Raw genomic sequence first — 25,551 nt, 5'->3', positions numbered from 1 at the left:
TCTCTACAGGAGCACCAAATGTGATTCCTGTAGAGGAGGGGAGGACAGTGGACTCCACCTCGAACATGGGGTAAGGGTAGCTCAGGCTGACAGCCTGTACTCCAAGTGCCTTACCTTTACACTTGGAGTCACCCCTTCTGTGATTCAGAGCCCCACATTCCCAACAATTGCCAGGAGTGCGGGGTATAGTACTGGAACCACTGGGAGCCTGCTTTGCAGCAGGTGAACCACTACTCTTATTCCCACCCATAGATGTCTTATCCCCACTAGATTTTTGGGTCTTAGGAGAGGAAGGTTTTGGTTTACCCGACTGTGACTGCTTTTGGGACTCATCAGCATTCTGAGAGGTCCCCTTTTCTTTGTCCTTGTCCTTACCACTGGAGTCCTTAGGGGACACCCGGTGGGAGACCCACTTGTTAGCCAACCTAGCCAGTTTAAAGGTGTCCAAAATGTTCTGGTCAGCTACATACTGACGCAGCTCTAGTGAACAGGCTTCCGAAAAATGCTCAAAAAACGAAAGGTGGGACAATTCAACAAACGTTTTCACTTTGTAACCATCAATCCACCCCATCATGTGCACAGCACTCACCCATTCGATCCAAGACACATTCTCTTGTTTCTTAAAATCCCTGAACCGTTTAAGGTATTGGGTCGGTGTCTTGCCAAACTTGGCAATTAAAGAATACTTCATGCACTCATACTGACCCCTTTCTTCCACACTCAGTTTCAGAATACAGTCATATCCAGTTTGAGGCACTCTGCTTAACAAACACTTAGCCCAATCTCTCTTATCAACATCATGAATTGCACAAGCCATTTCAAATGTTTCAATCCATTGGAGGATATCAGAACCCTCCGCATACACACCAATCAAATCTTTCATAAACTTGGTTGCTGGGGACCTGACACTCTCAACTGGCTTAGCTGAAGTCTCCACTCAAGCTTTCCCTAACTGGATTCGCTGACATTCATTGTCCTTGTCTTTGAGTTCAAGATCCCTATTTTTGAGTTCCACTTGCTGTGCCAACTCCTCTTTCTTATGCTCAGCTTCTATTTCAACTTGCTGTATTCAAAGGCCAATTTCATCCTTAATAACTCAAGTTCCAAGGAATTGCTGGGGTTTGGAACAGAGGCAGCAGGAATGGTGGCATTCCCAGAAACAGATTTGGCGACAACCCTCGGGGTAAAGTCCTCATTGGCTGCGTCCCCCCCTTCAAGAGTTTCACAATCAGTCTGGTAGTCCACCAGGGCAGTTATCAGCTCAGCCCTAGAATTAGCCACAAAGTCTAACTCCCTGGCTTCACAAGCACTCTGGAGAGCTTCTAAGCTCATCCGAGTCAATTTACCATTCACAATAGATTCCATTGCTTGTAATGCAGTTATCTGGTACACAACTAAACCTCAATTTAACGAAGTGCAGATATCCTTTGTAAGTGACTTGGTTATGCACTGAGTCTTAAAACCATAAGCATCCCACCCCTGCCACCAGTGTCAAGACTGGAGGGGGGGTCTGTACTTCTGCTCTCTATATGGCAGAGGAGAGGCACAGAGGACCCCAGCCAAGATTCTCTATAGGGTAGCGCTGGTCGAGCAATCAAGGCCTAGCTTCTCAGGAGGTGATGCAGGCTGGTTCTTAAGTACAGTGTAGTCCCCAAGCCCCCACAAGCCCCCACAAAGGAAAGTTCACACACTGTATTAGTTAAAACACAGTCTTTATATAATTAATATTCAAGGTTATGTACAATATCACGATAACTCACTTTGTACTTGGTTATGTATGATGGCAAATATACAGTTCTACGTGGTACCACAATTACTATTAGATTGCTTTAAAGTGCATCAACTGTACGGTTAAATGTCACACAAATCAGTTCGTAAGGGAAACCAACAATAGAGGTACGAGGAAAGCAGTTGGTTAGAATAATTGGCAGAATACTGGCTCAGCTACCTAGACAGTTCTGTGTGGAGATCCCCCCCACCTGGACAACCTGTAGAATAAAGATATATCACAAGCCCAGTCCATATATTGTTCACAAGAGACTTTCCAATAGTTCTGCAACCCCAAAGTACCTGGCGTTGTAACTTTCCTCTTCGGGGAGTCGACGGCCCTTCTTGAGGGCCCTCCCTCTAAGGCAGGAGTCACGGGTCGTCGAAGCGTAAATGTCCTACAAGGAAGAGGCGTGCGGGGCACCTCGTTGACTATAGTTCTGGACCGCAAAGAGTATGAAGAACTGTGGCCCAGTCGTCGGCGTCTCTGTGGTCTTCGGGTGGCGGGAAAACCACCGGCGGATACTCCTCGGCGCGTCGACGGTCAGGCCTTCTCCAGCGGGATAAGACGGGCGACAATGCAGATGAGTGTCCTTGGATCAAATGAAGTTCTTAGGCAAATGGGAGCGCTGATGCTCCGGTCGGCAACAGCGGTCGTCGACAGTGGTGGACAACAGTCCGGACGCTTCTCCTTGGGATTCCGCGGCAGTCCCCGTCTCCGGTCGGCAGCCTGTCATAGGTCTGTCTACCAGAGAGCTTTGGCAAAGATCAGCTGGTGCATGATGGTCCCTCATAGCTCGGGAAGAGGGCGCCTTACCAAGTCCTCTCTGGGTCAGTCCTTGGAGGCACAGCAGCTTTCAGATTGATGAAGGAGAGCAACAGCAATTCTTCTCTTCCAGCAGGGCTTCAAGGTCAAGCTTCAGTTACTCCAGTTACTCGTCGTAGTGGACTTCAGCTCCTGAACACGAATTCTATCAGTGAGAGGCCCCACAGATATACTTGTTGATCTCCCATTCATTCTGCTGGGTCACACTCAGGCAACCAATCGGTCAGAAGAGCATTCATGCAGGCAGCCAATCAGGTGCATAGTGCATTCAGGCCATTCACTTCTCTTCAGACACTCACAACAAGTTATGTGTATTGGGACAAGTACCCAGCCATTCAACACTCCACACTGCATTCATACCAGTTTTGGGCAGGGCTGTCTCAGTCATTGTGTCAAAAACCAGATACTAGACACCCACAACATAGAATGCGTATTCGTCACACACTCCATTCACCCAGGTCCACCCACAGGGTGTACCCATAACATACAGTCACTGGGAAGGCTCTAGCCAGTCTGGCCTGGACTTCACAACAACACCATATATGGAACTTCCACCCAACAGCCGGTCAGGGGGAAGGGACAGAGTCAGGGCTTCCCAGGACTTTGGGAAAACAAGGTAACAGGCAATAGAAAGCAAGAGGCCACAGGGGCCATCTTGTTTCCTATCAGGAATCAACTGATTCCAATGGCAGGGCCTGGGTATCCCAAAATGGAGGATACTCGGAGCACCTGTCAAATTCAGCATGGAGCTGCCACCAGCCCATACCCTGCTCTGTGGGCCACACACAGGTGCCCAAAAACATACACTAGGGGCACAGGGTTGTACCCTCACCCATGGGTTCCATAAGGGTATCCCATGGGTCTGTTCACCAAACCAAAAGAGAGAGCTCCACCGCCAGGAGTCCCACATGAACTCCTGTGCGGAAAACACGACAGAACACACGATAAAAAGCAGTAAAGGATGCGGAGGCCCTGTCCCAGCTTTGTTCTTCGTCAAAGGGAACTAGGTATCGTTTCATGGGATACGATTGAGGGGTCCCTTAAAAACAAGTGAAGAATTGGGGTTATAGCTATGCGAAAGTGACATCCTCCTATTCCAGGAAACATGGCTGGTTGATAGACCTTTGGTTGATGGCTTTGATATTGTTTTCCAGGCTGCGATCAAATCCGAGCAGGGTTGCCCATCCGGGGTACTGTTGGTGGCAGTTAAAAAGGAATGTGGCTTATATATCAGTACTCAACAGGACATCACTAGAGGTGCTTTAGCTGTAGTACTGATAAGAACGCCAGGTGAAATTGACCTCAAGGTTCTAATGATAAACGTTTATTGGCATGAAGGGGTAGCCCCGCTTCGAGTTTTCTTGAAAATCCTTCGTAACTTCATAGAAGAATGGCTGTTTACATGCCCACATGGTCACATCTTACTGGTTGGAGAACTTAACTCTTTGTGTAGTGAAGATGACTCTCTAGTTAACTCAGCTCAGATAAATAGGCATAGCCATAAAAGGATTCAAGGTACTGCCTGGACCAATCAATTGGGCTGACCATGTTGAATGGTACATAAGTGGTGACATTCCCAGTTAAGCATGATGGAATAGGGGATGTTATTCTGCCCTGTTGGATTATATGTGGATGATTTTTTCTTTCAATTATGCTCAAGTTTTAGGATGGCACCGACTATACTGAGTGATCACAGTATGCTAAAAGCTATGTTTTCCTTAGATATTATAGATCTGGAAACAAACTCAGAGTTGTAGGGCACAATATTTTTTTTTATTATTATTTTTTTTTATTTGTATTTGGTTTATTTAAACCTTTACAAAACACTTCATAATGTAAATCTAAAAACAAACAAAATATAAAAACATGTCCATCACTTTTCAATCTTATTGACAACATCAAGCATATTCACGACAAAAATGTCTTTAAAATTTAAGTATCCATACGTAGATAACCTTTCGATTGTTTCAGAATTCATTCATGGTGTATCACAATCTAGTAACCGACTCAATAGGGCACAATAAACTCTGGTGGAAACCGTTCATCTTGGAACATGAGAACTATGACTTTGGTGAATGGCTTCTTAGATGAAGTGTTAGCGAATTCCACATTTGAATGGAAATTGGACACGTTGAGCACTGTTGGGTTTTCACTTTTTTTGGATTATTCCATGAATAGCTTGGTCTATAACAATCAGACGGGCAAAGGCAGCAAAAAATAGATACATAGACATGCTTTTGATGTTGCGATAACAGATAAAAGAGGATTCTCAGATCATAAGAGGTACATAAGTTAAAAAATGACATATATAACAAAGAAACCTGGTTAATGAAAATAAAATAAATAAGGCAGACGTACTGTAATTGGCTAAAAAGCCCTAGAAGCAAATTACTGTGTAGAGATGCGGAAGCTATGCTGGAGATCTTTCTCAATAAAACAAATTTGAACATTTGGGCAGCAATACATTCAGTGAATGAAAGACAGGAAATTATCCAAGCAATTCCCATATCAGAAAATACGTGGAATGCTCACTTTTGTAGTCTATATTCACAAGCAAATGTGAATGTTATGCCAGACTGGGATGTAGACAAGAGGGATGTTACTTATGATACCCATTTCTATGCTACTACAAGAGAACACATTTGAGAAATTATTATGAAAGCAAGCAATTCTTGTGCACTGGGGCCAAACAATCTGGCAAATAGTGTATTTACATCATCACCTGAGACTTGGGCTACCATCCTAACATTGTATTTTAATGATATCCTAAAATTGGGAGTATTTCTGAAGTCATGGGAGACCTCTTACATAGTCCCAATTTTTAAAAAGGGGCTGCGTTGAAAACCTACAAACTACAGCCCTATTGCGGGGATGGATGTGATAGTAAGATTTTTGCAGCAACCATTTTGAGCCATCTGACCGCATGGGCGGAAAGCATAGGTTGCCCAAGCATTTTTCACACTGGCTTTTGGAAATCCATAGGAACGTCCCTCAATGTTTTTTTTTGAAGTTCCTTTATGAAATGACAGTGGGTAAGAAAAATAAAGCCATAAACATAGCTTCAACTGACTTGTGCATGGCCTTTGACATGGTGGACAGCGATAGTTTGTGTTCTAAACCGGCAAAATGGGGAATCCTTGGAGGGCTGCTCTCTATTATAATTAAAATATATGCAAACACAAAACAGACAAGATGTTCATGGCACGATGACAAAAAAGTATAAGGACAGTATCTGGGCTAAGACATGGATGTATTTTGGCCCCATGTCTTTTTAACTTGTATGGGTCTGATATGGAGGAAAATTTGGTTAAATACTCTTTTATTTCCCCGAAGCTAGCAGATACGTGATTAACATATTTTGTATACGCAGACGATTTCTTGTTAATAGACTGCACAGAAGTGGGCCTACAAAGATTGTTGCATTTTCTTGCAGAATTTGCAGAAGTAAACAGTAGGCAAATGAACCTTGGTAAATCTAATATTCTGCCCTTTTATGCGGGCGAGTTTGGGGGGAAACAGAGGATGAATGTTTCCCTTGAGGGAAATATTTTGGAGCGAGTTGACAAACTGACTTATCTGGGATTCCCCATTTGGTCCAATCCCAACAACAATAACAGCCAAAGAATGTTTAAAACAAAAATCTATTCTCTTAGCTGGTCCAATGTCTACGCTCAGTGACAAAAATTGTAATTTCCCCTTGCGTTCTCTAATTAAGTTTCATGAGGGTAAAGTAGTCTCTAAGGTTATTTATGGTACGGATGTTATGCAGGTTGATGTGATTAATATTTTAAAGGATTGTGAATCTTTAATATGGCATAAAGTGCTCAAGCTCCCTGCATGTATACCCCAAGTAGCTGTAAGGTATGAACTTGGGATTAAATCATTGGCAGCTCTGAATCGTTGGTTATGCCTGTCCACATACTTGAAAATATTGAAACCACTAGTAAATTCCTTCTTTGAAACCATTTGGGAGGCTTTTGTAGGTGGTCGCGACCCTTGAACAATTAATTTTATGGGAATGTGTGAACTATGGTTATTAGAAATGGTTTGCAATTCAAAGGTTCGAATTGAAAATCCAGTCAGGGTAAAAACAGTGTTATATGAACAAGATTGGATTGCAACCTCAGAGAGCATGCATAGGTACCCGTCGCTGATACTTTTAAGTAGGGAGCATAAGCAATTGGGCACCATTGCCCCAAATCTCTTCATTTTTTCAGACAGTCTCTCACATTACCATTTTATGCAATTCAGGTTGACATTGTTAAATCGAGGTCTAAACTTCTGCGTTGGAAGTTATTTTGACCTGAAAACGCTTATTCGGTTTTGTATCGATTTTAACATTGTTGAACACTGAGCCATGTAATTTTAGAATGTCCGGCATTGAGGGTACAACAAATGACTTATTTAAAATCGTTTTGGGTGAACATGCTTATGGTTATTTGGAGGTCGCTGGAATAGGGATTTAGTGGGCTATCCAACATCAGTGGCTATAGCTGTTGTGGGTTTGTTGAGGCAATTGAAGAGGACGAAAAACATGTTTCAGACAATGGGCCTCATTACAACCCTGGCGGTGGGGGGTTAACGGGGCTGGTAGAGCTGCCGTCCCCATTAACCCCCTAGCGCCTCATTACGAGGTGTGCTCACGGGACCCGCTCAGGACACCTGGTAAAACCAGGCGTCCTTAGAGTGTCCTGCGAGCAGACCAGGATGCTAACAACGGGCCCGTCATTAACAGGCCCGTTGTTAGCATCATCCCCATTCCCAATGCCCTATGGGGGCTGAAATGGGAATGAGGATGTACCGGGTCAAGGTTCACTGAATGGGGAAATACCAGGCCCTCCAAGGTCGGAATGGCCCGGTATTTCCCCATTCAGGGAACCCGTACCCGGAATGGGGGTTGCCATGCTGCAAAAAGCAGCATGGTTACCTCCAGGGTCGTAATGAGGCCCAATGTCAAGTAACATTTATTAATTGTGATGAAATTGAATCTTATTGTTTGTAATGTTGTATGAAATGTATGCATTTTTAACTAATTCCGACATGATTTTAGTGAAATTGAAATTTAGCCTTTATAAAATGAAGTATGAATTATCTATTTTAACTAGTTTAGAAATGTTTTTAGATTGGAAATGTTTTCATTGTTGTGTTGATTGTAAAAGTTGACAAATATCAACCATATACAATAATAAATAAATAAGATTTAAAAAGTAGAGGGAGAGCGAGCAAGGGGGATGTGAGAGAGGGACCAGGCAAATAACACCAGAATCCAAAAAACTGGTACAATTAAAAGTACCAGTGCAGGGGAGAAGAGCGGGAAGAAAAGGAGTGTGAAAAGGAGGAAATGAAATCTAACTTCTCCAGATCCCAATAGTTATCACTTGCATCTATGGGCAATAACAGCAGTTCATTAATCTTCACCCTCATCAATGCTACAAGTAGTAGTCTGGCTAAGATCAGTTTTGCAGTCACAGATGCATAGATTAAGCTATCGTTCCAGTCAGTGCCATGGTCGTGATGGCTTCTGTGGCTGTGTCAGATACTAATGGCACCTGCTGCTCAGTCTAGAGCAGCACTTCCCTACAGTCAGGGCTTGATTCTGAACGTGGTGTTAAGTACCAAAAGGGTGGCAGAAACCGTTAGCGACCTTTTCAGTGTTTAACACCTATATTGAACGTGGCGCATTGTTCCGAAGTCGGAACTAATGCGCCACTTTCGGAATGTATGTGGGAGTTGCTAGGATGGACGATAAACCAACCTAGAAACCAGCACTTTCGGTAGGCTGCATTTTGCATTCCGATTCCTGTGACACTCCTCCAGTTTCGCACACGGCACAAAGTAAGCCACAACTTTGTTGTCTCTGTTGTAGAGGATTGCCAGATGAAACAGCGTTCCTTGTTTCAAGAGATTTCTCATGTTGAGAAAGACAAAACCTATGTCATGAGGTATGACTTAATCCAGACACACAAGGCAGGAAATAGGCAAAAGTGATCATTACTTAACGTGATGTCGGCCGCACTTTTGTAAAATTATGATTTCCTCATAATCTTATAGAAGTGCTGCCAAGATTACGTTGGTGCTGTGCATTGCAGATGCAGGTATCAACATGGTCTGGGCACACTGAACACACAGTTTATTTGTAAGGTTTGCTGTAAGAGTTCAAAAAGTAACCAAAATGATTGTAATTTTGTCATGCAGTATGCAGGAAGCGATAGGCATTATGAGTCGAACAAGTATCATAAAAGAGAAGCCCAAAGTTAGTAACTTAAAATGCATTTTTGCACATTATGTGTGACGTATGCATGTCATATTGTAAGGACACCCGAGTTACATATGTAAGTATAAAACAAGGGGGGTCTTCTGGGAATCCTTCTAACAACACGAACGCAGCCCAGTGACCTGTTGTTGGGTGAGTAACCCCTGGGAGAGACTCTACCAAGTCTTTAGCTGACTGTCCCTTTCACAGAGAAGACATTTCCCTGCATATCAGTCTTTGTCCTGCCCAGGGGCAGTCCAGCACCGGTTCATGGACAGAGTCTTTTCTGATATGCTGTTCCTTTTTGTCTTTGTGTACCTGAATGATATACTGATTTAGTCCAATGACCCCGAGATCCATCAAGAACATGTAAAAGCAGTCTTACAACATTTAATTGAACACAAACTCCTGGCCAAACCAGAAAAATGGCTCTTTCATGTCCAAACCGTTCATTATCTCAGATTTTTGCTAAGCTCCAAAGGAATCGGAATGGATCCTGCCAAGGTTGACTCCATACTTTCTTGGCCAGCACCCACCACTGTGAAACAGATTAAATCCTTCCTGGGACTTGCAAATTTCTACAGAAAATTCATACCCACATTTTCTGATATAGTGCATCCCATAGTAGCACTCCTAAAGAAGGATACACCATTTAAATGGTCTACTGCTCAAGAGACAGCCTTTCAGCAACTGAAACAAACATTTACTCAAGGTCCAATCCTGGCCCAATCCGACATAGATCGGCCCTTTTTGGCGGAAACAGACGCTTCTGACTACGCCATTGGTGTGGTCTTAACACAAGAATTCGAAGACTAGATGGAACATCCTATTACCTACCTATCCCTCACTTTGACTCCCAGTGAGAGCCACTATTCCGTCCTGGAGAAGGAGTTATTGGCCATCCGACAAGCCTTTACCGACTGGCGCCATCTACTCTTGGGTGCTAAACATCCAGTGCAAGTAAGAACAGATCATCGAAACTTGCAAGTACTACAGTCCCTGGAATGCAGAAACAGTCGCCCAGCCCGTTGGGCCTTCTTTTTTGTCCAGTACCAATTCCAAATTCATCACTTTCTGTTACAAAGTTGGTGGTCGTGCAGAGTATGGGCTATCCCTCTGTCCCCAAGTATCAAACTGACATCCACAATAACACCTGCCAGAATGAAAATTAGAGCCAAAGGTGATAGTCCGTGGAGTCAGGACGCGGGAACAACCGGAAGAACCCCTGGAGCGCTGCAAAGGAAAGTATATGGTTAGGTAATGGTACAGTGTGCGATTCTCAAAGTGTAAACATCCGAATCACTGTAATACCTGTAAGTGTAGGGGTTCTGATGACAAGTGGTCTGTGTAGAGCGTCCTGGTAGGCAATCACCTGAGATAGGACCGAGGTCCCAATGAACCATGGGATCGGAATGAGTAACATGAACAGTTCGAGGTCCAAAATAAGAGATCCAAGAATCGAGGAGGGCTAAGCAAAACAGTCCGTAAGGCAGAGCGTAGGTCGGCAACAGTTGACCCAGGTAAATAATCCAAAGTTCCAAAAGCAGACAAGGGCTAGGCAAAGAGCAGTCCGAGGTACAAGGCCGTGATCAATGGAGTGAGTCTTGAACGAGGCGAAAGCGTCACGTGATCCAAAAGAACAGCTGTGAAGCAACGCTTTCGGTAGTTGGACTCCTTTTATCCAAGGTAGGGAAACACGTGACCATGTTCACGTGACGAAAGGTACCAAAGCGTTGCCGTGCTGCTAGACAGCGAGTCACGTGATCCTTGCCGTGCTGTGTCGGATGATTCTCCGTGGATGACGTGATCGTTTGTGATGCAGAAGCCTCCAACTCACTTGCCACAAACGCGAAGGACGATAAACTCCAGTGGTGTTAAGTATGCCACGTCGTGCCCTACAATGTGTGACCTGCCGGGGCAATAAGGTACCACTGTCGGGTGTCGCGTGGGAGGAGAGTGTGGACGTGGAAAGGCGTGTCTTCTGTGCGAGGGGCGGTGTGACAGAATCCCCCCTCAAAGGCCCACGACCTCGTGGGCTAGCTGGGTTATCCCTATGGAACCGCGACACCAAGAGCGGCGCCTGAACGTCACGGGAAGAATCCCAAGAGCGGTCCTCCGGGCCATAACCCAGCCAGTCAACCAGATACTGAAGGCAACCTCTATGGACACGGGACCCAAGGATGGCACTGACCTCAAACACGTCCTGGGAGGACACAGAGACAGGGGCGGGAGGAACAAGGACGCGAGTGGAAGCATGGTAGGGTTTAAGAAGGGAGACATGGAAGACCGGATGGATCCTCCAAGAACGAGGAACGGACAACCGCATGGCCACGGGATTCAGGATTTTCAGGATCCGATAGGGACCCACAAAGCGGGGCAATAATTTGCGACAACCAGGGATGCGCAGATGTCTGGTCGATAACCACACCCGATCACCCACCTGATACACCGGTGCCTCAGCCCGCTTCCGGTCCGCCTTACCCTTCATTACGGACTGCGCTTCGCGGAGATGGACCAGAGTTTGCGCATGAACACCAGCTAGATCACGTACGCAGGCGTTGGCAGCAGGAGTGGCAGAGGTGAAATCAGGGAGCGGTAGGACTCGTGGATGTTGCCCATACATGGAATAGAAGGGAGAAAACCCTGTGGCCGAGTGGCGAGTATTGTTATATGCGAACTCAGCAAGGTGGAGCAGCTTATACCAGGAGTCCTGGAACTGAAGGGACAGACAACGCAGGTATTGCTCTAGAGCTTGATTAACCCTTTCGGTTTGCCCATCGCTTTCGGGGTGGTAGGCCGAAGAGAAACGAGCATCAATACCCAGGAGTTTGGTAAGAGCACGCCAAAAACAAGACGTGAACTGGGATCCCCGGTCCGATACTATGATTTGTGGTAGTCCAAAAAGACAAAACACCGCCTTGAAAAACAGGCGCGCCAGTGTTGGAGCCGATGGTATGCCTGTACAGGGAACGAAACGGGCCATTTTTGTATAAGAATCGACGATAACCCATATGGTGTCGTAACCCTGCTTACGGGGTAAATCAGTGATGAGATCCATAGAGATGGTGTGCCATGGCCTGGGAGGTATGGGTAATGGTAGAAGTAACCCTAACGGTCGTCCACTGCGTGTTTTGCATTGTGCGCATATAGAACATGTGTTTACATAGTTTTCTACATCTCTCCGCATGGATGGCCACCAGCACCAGCGTTGTAGTATTTCAAGGGTGCGTTGTTGCCCGGGATGACCATTTATGGCGGCATCATGTGACCAGGCTAGCGCTTGATTTCTTACATCGCAGGTAGGAAGAAATAGTTTGCCCTGGACAAACGGCAGCCCGTCCTGAAGTGTAATGTCCCATTCAGAGAGTGTATGAGGATGTTGAGCAACCCATTGTCTGATAGCAGTGAGCATGGTTGGCGAAGGTGTACACATACAAACCACGTGGCCTTTTCCTAATAATGTGTCTGGATAGGAAGCTAGTGATTCCCCACCGGGAGATCGGGACAATGCGTCAGCCTTGCCGTGGTTGTGGCCTGGTCGATGTTTTACAACAAAGTCGAAGGCAGCAAAAAACAAGTGCCAACGTACTTGCCGACTGTTAACGCATTTTAGGGAGGCTAGATCTTGCAGGTTTTTGTGGTCGGTATAAACCACTGTTTGATGCTTGGCCCCCAGAAGATGATGTCGCCAGATCTGAAGGGCGTCTTTGATGGCCAGCAGCTCTTTCTCGGTTACCGTGTAGTGAGTTTCGGCAGCCGAGAATTTCCGAGAATGGTAGGCCACTGGATGCAATATACCCGTGGCAGGGCACGGTTGAGACAACACAGCGCCTAGAGCAAATGATGAGGCATCTGCCTCCAAGACATAGGGTAGGTCGGGATCGGGATGTTGCAGGACAGGAGCAGAAGCAAACCTGGATTTAAGGGCTTCGAAAGCCTTTTGGTGCGTAGGGGTCCATTTGTAAGGAACCTGAGGACTGGTCAAAGCAGTCAAAGGAGAAACAATGGAGGAGAAGCCTGCGATGAATCGCCGGTAAAAATTGGCGAAACCAAGAAATGACTGGAGTTGTTTGATATTCGCTGGGACCGGCCATTGCATGACAGCACGAACCTTGGACTGGTTCATGGATAAACCCCCGGGGGAGATGAAAAAACCCAAGAATTCCACTTCTTTCGAATGGAATATACATTTCTCTGGCTTGGCGAACAGAGCGTGTGCTTTCAGACGAGAAAGAACCTCTTTGACGTGACAAATGTGTTCCTCCAACGAGGATGAGTACACCAAAATGTCGTCCAGATATACCACCACGAACGTATCCAAGATGTCAGAGAATACGTCGTTGATAAATCGTTGGAAAGTTGCGGGAGCATTACAGAGCCCGAAGGGCATTACGGTATACTCGAATAGTCCCTGCTTGGAACAGAAGGCCGTCTTCCACTCGTCCCCAGGCCTCATACGGATCAGATTGTATGCCCCTCTTAGGTCTAGTTTGGTGAAAACGGAAGCCTTTGTTAACCTGTCCAGTAGTGTGGAGATGAGAGGTAGAGGGTATCTGTTTTTAATAGTAATGGCATTCAATCTCCTATAATCTACACATGGCCGCAAGTCACCTTCCTTCTTGGGCACGAAGAATATCGGGCTGGCAGCCGGGGAACATGAGGGACGGATGTGACCCGATTGTAAAGCCTGACGAATGTACACCTTGAGGGCCTGTTCCTCTGGTTGTGACAACGAGTAGATCTTACCCCTGGGTATAGGAGCGTCTGGAACCAGATCAATCGGACAATCGTATGGTCTGTGTGGGGGTAGACCCTCCGCCGTACCTTTATCAAAAACCATGTGAAATTCATGATATTCTGCAGGAATATTAGCCAGTGTGGCCCCCACGGTATGTGAAAGCATAGTGTCAGATGTACTGTCATCTATTTGAGTAGAGGCCATGGCACCCAGGATTGTGGCAGGAGAGGAAAGCGACTCATTTTCTACAAGACAAAACTGCTGACACAGTTCTGACTCGAACGTGACTTGTCCTGACCCCCAATTAATCAAAGGGTTGTGTTGCCGTAACCAAGGTATACCCACTATAATGCCAAATTGTGGTGTAGTGATAAGATCAAAGGACATTACTTCTCTATGGGTATTCTGGATCAAGACTTCCAAGGGAGCGGTCTGGAATTGGATGGGACCAGAAGACAAGGATGTGCCATCAACCGCATGTACGGGTTCCGGATGTTCTTTTCTGACCAGGGGCAGATTGAGGCGATGAGCCAAATCTATGTCGATATAACATCCGGTAGCCCCTGAATCAATGACAACATGAACCATATGCGTGACTTCTCTAGTGGGTTTCAGAAGGGCATGGACTACTACCGGTCTGACAGGGCCAAAGGCGGGTTCAGAGGGATTTGAGGACAGGCTCGCCGGTGCCCCCTGAATCATGGGCGAGCCTTCAGAAAACCCGGTGTTTTGTTCTTAGGACGTCGGGGGCATTCCCTTACATAGTGTCCATTTAAACCGCAATAAAAACAGGCATTATCCGCCCTCCGACGTTCTCGTTCGGTTGGTGTTATCGGGCTTCGGATACCGCCTATTTGCATGGGTTCGGGGGTGGCAGAAGAGGCTTGACCAGACTGACTGGTGAACGCAGTTTCTGACCTTCTCTCGGATCTTCTTGCGTCGATCTGTAAAGCGAGATCCACTAGGTCCGAAAACACCGAAGGAAGAGCAGGAACCACAGAAAGTGCATCCTTCATGGTGTTACATAAGCCACGGTAGAATACAATCGCCTTTTTTTCTTCTGGCCAAGAAGTCTCAGCGGCGAGTTGATTAAACCGCGCTATGTATTCAATCAGAGATAGTTTACCCTGTGTTAAGACTAAGAGTTCCAGATCCCTTGATTGAGCCTTATAGCGTGTATCAAAGACTTTGGCCATTTCTGCTGTGAGAAGTTCAAAATCATATAAGGCGGGATGATTATTTTCCAACATAGGATTTGCCCAGGTGGCCGCTACCCCAGATAGATGGGACAGCAGAAATGCGGCCTTCGTGACCGAATCGGGGAAAGCCAAGGGTCTGCACAAGAAGTGGAGTTTACATTGGTTAATGAAAGTACGGTATTTTCGAGGATCCCCCTGAAAACGTTCTGGGGCAGCAAGGGGCACAGGTGCTGGAAGTAACACAGGAGTGGGTGTAGGGGCTGGAACTGAGGCTGGTTGATCCGAGGGAACAGTATCCCCGAATTCGGTATCTGGTGGCAATGGGTAACGTGTACTTTGTAAGGCGTCAAGCCGATTATGTATGGCGAACGTGGCGGCGGCCATGTCAGTCCTGAGGGACGCCATTGCCTGAATCAAAGCGGTCACGGGGTCCCCGGTGGAGGGATTCATACTCTAGACGACCAATAGGCTTCACAGTCTGTTACAAAGTTGGTGGTCGTGCAGAGTATGGGCTATCCCTCTGTCCCCAAGTATCAAACTGACATCCACAATAACACCTGCCAGAATGAAAATTAGAGCCAAAGGTGATAGTCCGTGGAGTCAGGACGCGGGAACAACCGGAAGAACCCCTGGAGCGCTGCAAAGGAAAGTATATGGTTAGGTAATGGTACAGTGTGCGATTCTCAAAGTGTAAACATCCGAATCACTGTAATACCTGTAAGTGTAGGGGTTCTGATGACAAGTGGTCTGTGTAGAGCGTCCTGGTAGGCAATCACCTGAGATAGGACCGAGGTCCCAATGAACCATGGGATCGGAATGAGTAACATGAACAGTTCGAGGTCCAAAATAAGAGATCCAAGAATCAAGGAGGGCTAAGCAAAACAGTCCGTAAGGCAGAGCGTAGGTCGGCAACAGTTGACCCAGGTAAATAATCCAAAGTTCCAAAAGCAGACAAGGGCTAGGCAAAGAGCAGTCCGAGGTACAAGGCCGTGATCAATGGAGTTAGTCTTGAACGAGGCGAAAGCGTCACGTGATCCAAAAGAACAGCTGTGAAGCAACGCTTTCGGTAGTTGGACTCCTTTTATCCAAGGTAGGGAAACACGTGACCATGTTCACGTGACGAAAGGTACCAAAGCGTTGCCGTGCTGCTAGACAGCGAGTCACGTGATCCTTGCCGTGCTGTGTCGGATGATTCTCCGTGGATGACGTGATCGTTTGTGATGCAGAAACCTCCAACTCACTTGCCACAAACGCGAAGGACGATAAACTCCAGTGGTGTTAAGTATGCCACGTCGTGCCCTACAATGTGTGACCTGCCGGGGCAATAAGGTACCACTGTCGGGTGTCGCGTGGGAGGAGAGTGTGGACGTGGAAAGGCGTGTCTTCTGTGCGAGGGGCGGTGTGACACTTTCCTGGAACTAATAACATTATTGCAGATGCCTTATCTAGGCGTCCTGACTAGGAGTCTGTCGAAGCCCGGGCCTTTACGAAGATATTCCCTAATTCCGTGTTTGTGGCACAAGCAATTTCCCTCCTGGAAGACGTCTGTGCAAGAACACCTTCTTCTGATCTCTGGAAGGAATACATCAGGAATAATCAATGGAACTTGGTAACAAAAGATGGTTACCTCTTCAAGGGCAAATGACTGGCAATACCCACACAAAAGCTGAGAGATATCATGAATCTCTGCCATGACACCTTCCATTCGGGACATTGAGGCATCACTACCACTCTCCATCTCATACAGAGACAATTCTGGTGGCCGAAAATGATTGCCGACCTAAGAACCTACATCCAATCTTACCCAGTGTGCAATCAGAACAAACATGATAACAGAAAACCTGCAGCACTCCTACATCGACCCGCATTACCAACACGCCCTTTGGAAATCATCGCCACAGACTTTATCGTGACATTACCCCCATCCAGAGGATATACAACCATAATGGTTACCATCTATCTGTTTACCCATATGGCTCACTTCACACCTTTGTTCAAACTACCATCCTCGCTTGAATTGGCTGGAATATTTCTAAAACACATATTTAGGCTTCATGGATTGTCTCCCAAGATCATCTCCGACAGAGGACCTCACTATATATCCCAGTCCTGGAAACAACTATGGCAAATATTAGGCATCCAGCGTGCATTATCTTTGGGATATCATCCTCAGACTAATGGGGTAACAGAACGAGTCAATCGGACCCTAGAACAGTACCTCTGTTGTTTTGCAACCAAGGTCCAGGATGATTGGTCGCTTTTGATTCCCGTAGCTGTATTCGCTTACAACAACTCTGATCATTCGGCCATCAAGACAAGTCCATTCTTTTGCAGTCAAGGCTTTTATCCTTCGGTTCTACTATCTGTTCTACCACATCCTACCCCGGTCTCTGCAGTTGATTCCTGGAATGAAACACTGGTACACGTATATGGAGACTCTAAGGAATGCCTGGAAAAAGCCAGGATAGAAGTCAAACAATATGCAGATACCAGGCAGAGGCCTAGCCCTTCATATGCAGTCAGGGATAAGGTTTGGCTGTCCTCAAAACTTCTTCCTCGACATCTGCGGCCTAATAAACTGGCTCCCAAGTATTATGGACCTTTCTCCGTCAAGGAAATCATTAATCCAGTGGCCTTCCAGTTCCAGCTTGCAGAATCCTGGAAGAGGATACATCCGGTCTTCCACACTTCCTTATTGAAACCATATGTACAGTCCACCTGAACTACTCCTAGACCTAACCCTGTGATCATCAACGACCAGATTGAGTTTGAGGTCTCCAGGATATGTGATTCCAGGGTTTTAGGTTTGTGTGAGGCACTCCCTGTGTTGTTCTAACGTGCTCTGTAAGTGTTCTAATTCTGATGGAGTGAGTGTTGTGGGTTGGGTTTTAGTTGACGCGATGCGCTCGCTCACTGTTATATTCTAGCGAACTCTGTAGGTGTTCTAATTCTGATGGATCGATTAATGTGGATGATGAGCCTGCCTTCCAGCCTGCATACCACAGTGGAGCTGGCTACTGGAAGTCTTGCACAGAATACATTCGGGTAGCCTTACACTGCACAGATAGAACTGCTCTTTTCGGCTACGCTCAGTTGACTACTCGGGGTACACCATTTCCTAAAGTAGACATGGTCCCTGGCTGATTTTGGTGACAGTTTCAGCTGATCCACAGCTCACTTCCAAAGACCAACTCTGCTCCTTCTTGGGGATAGCGCAATGTTAGACCAAGTTTGCCAATGCTTTTCAGAAACTCTTAATTTTCAGCAGACGGTTTGCTATGCGTATAGATCATAAACTGCAAAAAGTGCAGGCAAGTCTTCCCTGGCTTTAAAACTGACGTTTGGGTAGTGAATGGAGAATGGCAGTGCAATGTGTCTAAGACCACTAGAGGGAGTACGTGTCCTATTAATGGCATGTTTCTGTGTGCTGAAACATACTCGCGCCTCAAGGTCCCTGCTCCCTGTTGGCCGTGTCCAACAGGGTGTGCCGAAACGGGAACTGCAGCAAAACAGACATGCCAGAACTTCTGGTGCCCAAATGATTGCGCCTAAACGTCCTGCTCTGAACACTGGCCCTGTCTGCTGCTTCTCAGCCTCACAGCGCTTCCCTGTGTCCGTGAAGAGCAGCCGCCTTCCTGCTGCATTGGCCCCGATTCGTGGCAAAGAGGCAGAGGACAGTTGAACTGCGTTAGGGAGCCGCTAGACATAAAAGGCCTAATTCGCAGAGCGTTTTCCAATGAGGTTTTGCCATTATGAAACGATTCTGTGATTAGGCCCAAAGGGTGAACAAAGCGAGGAGAAAGTGCTGAAGCATTCTGGCATAGTGCTCAGGCAAATGGCACTAAGCAGCAGCCTGGCGCATTAAGTAGTAGCCTGGCACAATACAAATCACCCTCGCTCCCATACTCTTGTACATTTAGTAAAACTTAGGATCTTACTGTATCTTAGAGGGGCTCAGTTTCACATCACTGATGAGGCCCAACAAGGCCAAAACACGTGTCTGGGGTTCATAATGAATGGTACTCTTGTTCAGAGGAGAAAAACCTAGAATTTTGTGCTGGACTGCCCTTGTGGGTACAATTAGACTCATATGCAAAAGAATATTTCTCCTCTGTGGAAGGGTGCAGTGAACTAAAATGTGGTTGTAGACCCTGCTGAGTGGAATGCATTCCAAAGAACACGTTATTTGAACAATGTTTGTTCCCTGTAGATGGGGGCCTACACTCTTTACAAGACATCCTGGACCCATTGGGCAACCGTGTCCTAATGGACCGCAATGTGACAGTGAGAAGTACTACATCAAAGTTAACAGTTCTGCCTAATGTCAACCACTATGCCGTACTGAACACCACTGTATCGTATTGGGCATTACTAGGCGTATTTGAGCAGCACCTTGGGATCTGATAAGGAATGTCCAGTGGACCTTTATTTTCTGGCCCATTAAGGCTGATATGCCCACTGGCATGTTTCGATCCAAACCGTAGCTGCTACATAGTAACTATGGTTAGTACTTATGGCTAGCATTTAGATGAAGGCTTGAAAAGTAAAGTAACTAAAAAAGATCTGTTCCTTAAAGTCAGCCAAAACCTTGTGTTGAACCTGAATATTTCATGTAACCTATATTCTGCTCATTGCCTTTACATTTGTCTCAACAGCTAGTTGTGAAACGCCTTGGTTATGACACCAGGGTGACCGTTCTTGGCCATGTCCAGCGTGGAGGGACACCTTCAGCCTTTGATCGAATTCTGGTAAGAAACACACAACATGCAACTTTGCAAAACCCACGTTTATTCTGCCAATGTTTTTCCATGGTGAGGTAAGCATGTTTCCAGTGACCACTTGTTGTTTGTCCTTATAGCATTGCGCTGTCAAGTCAAATTAAATTTGATAACTTCTATTGCGTGCCGAGCGGAGGTTGCGTTTCCTGTTAATGCTTGTCACCAGGTATATCCACTGGAGGGTTACCAGACATTTGGTCGAAAAAAATTGGTCGACCAGACAAATGGTCGAAACAATTTGGTCGAAAACTTTTTTTTTTTTATTTTCACTCCTTTTTTTTTTTGGGGGGGGGGGTCCCCCCCAACTCCCTTTTTTTCTAAAAAAAACCCTTTTTTTAAAAAACGAAAACCCGAAAAATAAATATATAATTAAAAAAAAATTCGACCATTTGGTTTTCGACCAAATTGCGTCGACCAAATGTCATTCGACCAGTTTTAATTCGACCAAATGACTGGACACCCCACTGGAGCACACAACACACAGGACCAGATCAACACCTTTGTTTGTTCTCTGCAGGGAGGGGTTGGAGGAATGTCTATCCGAGTTGGGAAACTCTTGGGCAATATTGTCAGGATGGAGGAGTAACGTACACTCAGTGAAAGGGGTTCTAATAAAAAAGGACCTAACATCCTTAGTCCATGCCCAATCCCTAGTCTGAAATGCACAATTCGTGTCCATTTGCCCAGGAAAGAGTCCCTCAATGTACTCAGTCTCTGGGTGGTTTTAAGTCCCTCATCACATTTCTTGGCTTGGTCTTAGTGAACGTTCCCAATGCCACCGCTGCCAAGTTTCTCAGTTCCATGTGGACTCGTTGAGCTAGTCCTGTGACTTTTTTCCCCACACTGCATGGGACTTGTAGGCAACAAAATGTTCGACCATGCAATTTGGAAGCAAAAAGCAGGACTGGCTCGAGGTGTCGTGCATGGAACTGGGAAACATGTCAGGGAGGGTCGGGTGGCCCTCACCCCCACATCGGCTGCTGGGCAGCCATGTCCAGGGGAAGTGTGTTGCAGAAGATGGGGGGGTGGAGGGGCGGGCCTTTTGCCTCGAGGGCCCTGGGCCACCGCCGGGGTGCGCTGAGACCTCCACCATGACTGAGTGGGGGCTGAGCGCTCAGGCTGAGTTCTTGCAGGGTGCGAACTTGGAATGTCCCAGCCGCCCTCTGAGAGCCCTGGCCAAGACCCGGGACATGCCCTGACTGCTTTCCCATACGCCTGGGTGTCCAGCTACTGTGTTTGGTGGTACTCTGATTGTGCTGTGGCCCGGACTGTCTTGCAGAGCCCTGGTATCTCTCCCCTGGGATTCCCGCTGGACCCCATTTCCTGCCTGGGCCTCGGATGCTGGCCTCGTCCTGTGTTCAGGCCCATTGGGCATCAAGTGTACAGGGGGACCCTGACTTCCTTGGGGAGTAGGCTCGCCACCTTCTGGGGCACGAGTCCGGGTTGGAGAAGGCGTCTGCTGCCTGCGCTACACAGCCACCCGCAGTAAGACACTTCCCATCAACTATTAAGCCCCCACAATGTGAGGGCTCATGGAGCTCAGCTGGAGCCAAATGTAGGAGTCGATTGGGCCAGCCTCGACTCTGGACATTTGGTCTGACCGTCCGGCCATATGGCTGATGGGGCCCAGCTAAATGACCAGGTGGACCGGGATACTCCGCCCAACCAGATGGCCGGGCGACCATGTGGTTGTGCCTGACTTAAAGCCACCATCCAGGGTTTGAAGCCACCAACTCTGCACCATCGGGCCAGGGCTTAAGCTGTCACCTCTGTGCCCTGGGGCCAGGGCTTAAGCCACCATCCCCAACCAAGACACAGCGTCTCTTCCCTCCGTCCCACAGGCTGGGTCTTACCACTCGGCCACTGACTGGACCAAGGCCATCTGGTCTGCTAGGTTGACCAGAATTGAAGAAGGGCGCTCTCTGGCCTGTCCGCGCCACCGTGGGTGCACCCAGGGAGTTTGCCATGTGCCCCACGGTACAGCAGGAAGGATGGAGACCCTCGCTGTGCTGCCATCGTGGCAGCACCTTTGACAAGAGCTTGGCTCAGAGGATGACTTTCAATAAATCGCAGCAAGGTAGCCGCTCTGCTACTTACGGAACCGTGACCCAGAATCAAGTCATCTACGAATGATTTAGCACCAGGTTGCACATTAACATTTGGTGAACTATTCAAGAGATGTGGCTCCCTTCTATCCACATTTGAGTACCGAGGCAAACAGCAGCTCTACACACCGGCACCAACACACCATTTGCCTAGGCCAACCAAGGTAAGGCTCCACAGCGTTGCAGTATCAATACGATTTAGGGGGGATTCTGACTTAGAAGTGATCCAAGATAATCCCACAGATGCTTGCTTCGCTCCATTGGATCCTCAGCCAATCACATATCCCAAATATCTGAACCTCTGGTTCCTCTCGTAATGAGCAGGATTACTATTGCAACAACACATCATCGGTAGGGTAAAACTAATCTGTCTGACAACGGTCTAAACCCAGCTCACATTTCCTATTATTGGGTGAACAATCCAACGCTTGGGAAGAGCGGATATTCAAGGATCAAAAAGCGACTTAGCTATGAACGTGTGGGCGCCACAAGTCTGTTATCCCTAGGATACCTTTTCTGACACCTTCTGCTTGAAAAACAAAAATTCAGTAGAATCGTGAGGCCCTGCTTTCACAGTCTGTATTCATACTGAAAATCAGGATCAAGCTAGCTTTTGCATGGGGCAGCCTGGAGCACAGACAGGACCCATACACACTGTCTACATTAACCAGGGTAGGTGACTAGGCTTACTTATAATCTGTGTACCCTGGCGTGTACCCTGGGTGACAGGTATTTAGCCTAGGTGGTGACAGAGGGAGAGTTCTGGTCAAAAGTGTCCAGGCTCCATATAGACCCTACTTGAGAAAAATGTCAAATTGAGGCCCATCCGGACTTCTAGAGCAGGCCGGCCATCTGGTCCTGCCATCGCTTGGGAAGAGCGGACATTGAAGGATCAAAAAATGACTTTGCTATGAACGTGTGGGCTCCACAAGTCTGTTATCCCTATGATACCTTTTCTGACACCTTCTGCTTGAAAACCAAATATTCAGTAGAATCGTGACTTTCAAGAAAACTCAAGGAAAAGAAACATAAGACTGGGAATTGCAATTGACGAATGGTGTGCCGTGTGTCAAAGGGACATGGGGCCCTCCTGCACTGATAGCCAAGGCGGGGAGAAATGATTGGCACCATGGTACCATCCTTGACTCCGACAGCAAAGCAACGCCAACAAGTTCAGAACAGCCGGTGAGTTGGAGAAACTGATAGCGTGATAGCAGACAGGACTGTGTTGTGCTCAAGGTTGCAAGCAGCAACATTGTATGAAGAAAGAGAACTGGTATATAATTGAACTTTGTGAAACCGAAATAGGTACCAGATACAGAGTGGTCTGGGCGCCATGTGGGTGCTCACTGAAAGGTCTCTGTTTGGTGCCCCCCTGCTGAGCAGGGTCGAATTATTGAACTGGGAAATTGAAGTGGTCCTGCGGCGGGTTACGCTGAGCACGGCTGAGGGGGAATAATTGTAGAAAAGGGGTCTGAGCCCAGAAGAGGGGGTTCTTGGGTGAACAGTAACACACCCAAGAAGATATTTCTGTGGCAAATGGAATGATGGCTGAAGATATCGCACAGGACACGCCCCGGATATTAATGTGCACGGGTATTTTTGGGTAAACCTCATTGTCCCAAGGTACATGGGTAACTCTAACTAGTAGAGCATTTTAGAGGTCCTTTGTTTTGACTAAATCAGCTTGAATAGTGGTTTGCTTACTGTTAGGCAGAAATCTGTGCAGTTCCCTTAGGGACCACTGCAAAAGGCTTAAGACTACAGGTGTTGGCAGTAAACCCAATTGGTAGCAGTCTGTACCACCCAGATTTACCTGGTAGCTGTGGCTGAGCAGCCAGACTTCTCTCAAGAAGAGTTAGACAGTATATAGAGTATACAAGATAGGTACAAAAATACAGTAGCACAAGCAAACACTGACCAGAGCTTTGGCATCAAGTATATAATTATTTATTTAAAGACACACTTAGAAACACTCTAGCACTATTATTGTAAGCAAGTTCAAAAACACAGTCACTATTAATATATATACATCCCTTATTCCTTATTAGACAAGTCTTGGTTAACACCACTTATTTCCAGACAGAGGTGAGCGCTTAACTAAAGATGGCACTCCAATAAGTTAAGAAAAAGGTGAGGGAAAAGGCAGAAATTAGAAATAGCACACAACACAATACTTTAGAGGTCAGGCTCCCTCTTGGAGAGAGTAGAACACCAATGCACCCAAGATCACACACTTTAAAAGGCTTGGAGAGTCTTGCAGAGAGTTTAAAACGGAATCAGTTCAGCTCAGAAAAGTTCAGTTAGCCAGCCTAGGGCCAACCCAAGTGGTAAGTTGAGGATTTAAGAGACACCCCACACAGACCGTTGCGAGGGAGGCCAGGCGGACACAGTACCTTGAAAGTGGAGAGAATCCTCCAGCGGGGGCAGTTGTTCCTGGCAGCGGGTGCAAGTCGCGGTGTCGTCCAGAGGAAGAGATGGTCTCGACGTGGAGGAAAGCTGAAGGTCGTTGCACTGCCAGGGAAGAAATCAGCCGCGGAGTTCTCTGGTTAAAAGGTACTACCCTTTTAGGTTTATAGACATAATTTTGAATACAAAAATCTCGCAAGTCAAAAAGTCGAAAAAAAAAAGTGGAAAAAAAAATGTCGAATATTTCCAAATGGGGGGGTTCTCCCCAACCCCCTTTTTTAAATTTTTTTTTACCTATTTTTTTTATATAAACTAGAGCCAAAAAAAAATATCGAAAAAAAAAGAATTCAACATTTTTTTTTTCAACATTTTTGATTCGACTTTTTTGACATTCGAAATTTTTCATTCGATATTATGACTGGACACCACCCTTTTATTTGCGGTAGTGGAAAAACGTGGTATCCCGGTTGCCGGGGTGCTTGGCACAGGCAAGGCGGCCACGAGATGATCCGGGAAGGCGAAAAGGCGGGCAAACTGGTTATCCCCACCAGTCAAAGGAAGAAGACTCTTCTGAATGAAGATCTCCTCTGTCGTTGGAAGAAGTGGTGAGTCGGTTCAGCAGGGCTCCACCGGTGGTGTCATCGTTGCAGGTCGGCTCAGCTTCTCCCTCTTCGGATTTTTTGGTCCTGTGGCGACGTCTGAAGTCCCAGTCCCCAAAGCCCTGCTTTTATGCAGAAAACCCCCATTCATCAGTCCTAGCTGTCACTCAAACATGCTAAGTGGTGAGCCGGGCGGCTCACCACTGGCCCAATCACACAAGAGTGCGACTTGAGTTGCCGAGGCAACTCAGTCCAGGGTGCCTAAACCCCCTCCCACACCCCCTGTGGTACCCAGACAGAGTGGCACCACTTTTGGAGGCTTCTGTGGAGAAGCCTGCCAAAAAGTGGAACAAAGGGCTCGACTTGGGTTGGAGTCACAGAAGCGAACACAAACGCCATTTTGGAACCGAGTTCTGGCAAAAAATACCAACCAGTGAATTAATATTAAATAAATAAACCGGCGGTATGTTTGAGGCTATGTTAAAAAATGTAGCCTCGAACAATGGGAAAATCCCATAGGAATATATTCGAGGTTGAATATAAAAAGTAGTATCCACTGCCACCAGCCAAAACTCGCTCAGGGGGGACTGTACAGTGCCCCCTCGAACAACAGACCCAGGGGCAATTGAATTGCCCCTACCAGTACGCCCACAATATGATGGTTTGTACTGGTTCTGTTCACAATTTAGGACTAGTAAAGCCAATGGTGACTTTACATGCCCTGGGAGACAGTAGTCAGTCCCAGGGTACGGAGCCTATGTTTGGGGGTCACTATGACACCCCTGTGTTACGGCACGGAGGGTGCTGTGTAACACACATACCAAAAACACATGAAGCCCTATGGAGTAAAAGACCCTATAGCCCATAAAACACATAC

The 25,551-nt window shown here is 46.7% G+C and overlaps 1 protein-coding gene across 2 annotated transcripts in view; it reads left to right on the top strand.

Moving 5' to 3' along the window:
- The window catches only part of LOC138582299 (ATP-dependent 6-phosphofructokinase, muscle type), a 903,222-nt gene that overhangs the window by 293,997 nt on the left and 583,674 nt on the right, over positions 1-25,551 (top strand). For both annotated transcript variants that reach the window (XM_069653451.1, XM_069653452.1), the window contains one exon: positions 19,439-19,531. In XM_069653451.1, the coding sequence (XP_069509552.1) occupies positions 19,439-19,531 (93 nt within the window). The remainder of the gene's footprint in view (positions 1-19,438; positions 19,532-25,551) is intronic.

Source organism: Ambystoma mexicanum, chromosome 3q, assembly GCF_040938575.1.
Source record: "Ambystoma mexicanum isolate Mex_15411 chromosome 3q, UKY_AmexF1_1, whole genome shotgun sequence".
NCBI lineage: Eukaryota > Metazoa > Chordata > Amphibia > Caudata > Ambystomatidae > Ambystoma > Ambystoma mexicanum.
Note: the sequence above shows the minus strand (reverse complement) of the source record. Positions and strands in the feature narration are given on the sequence as shown.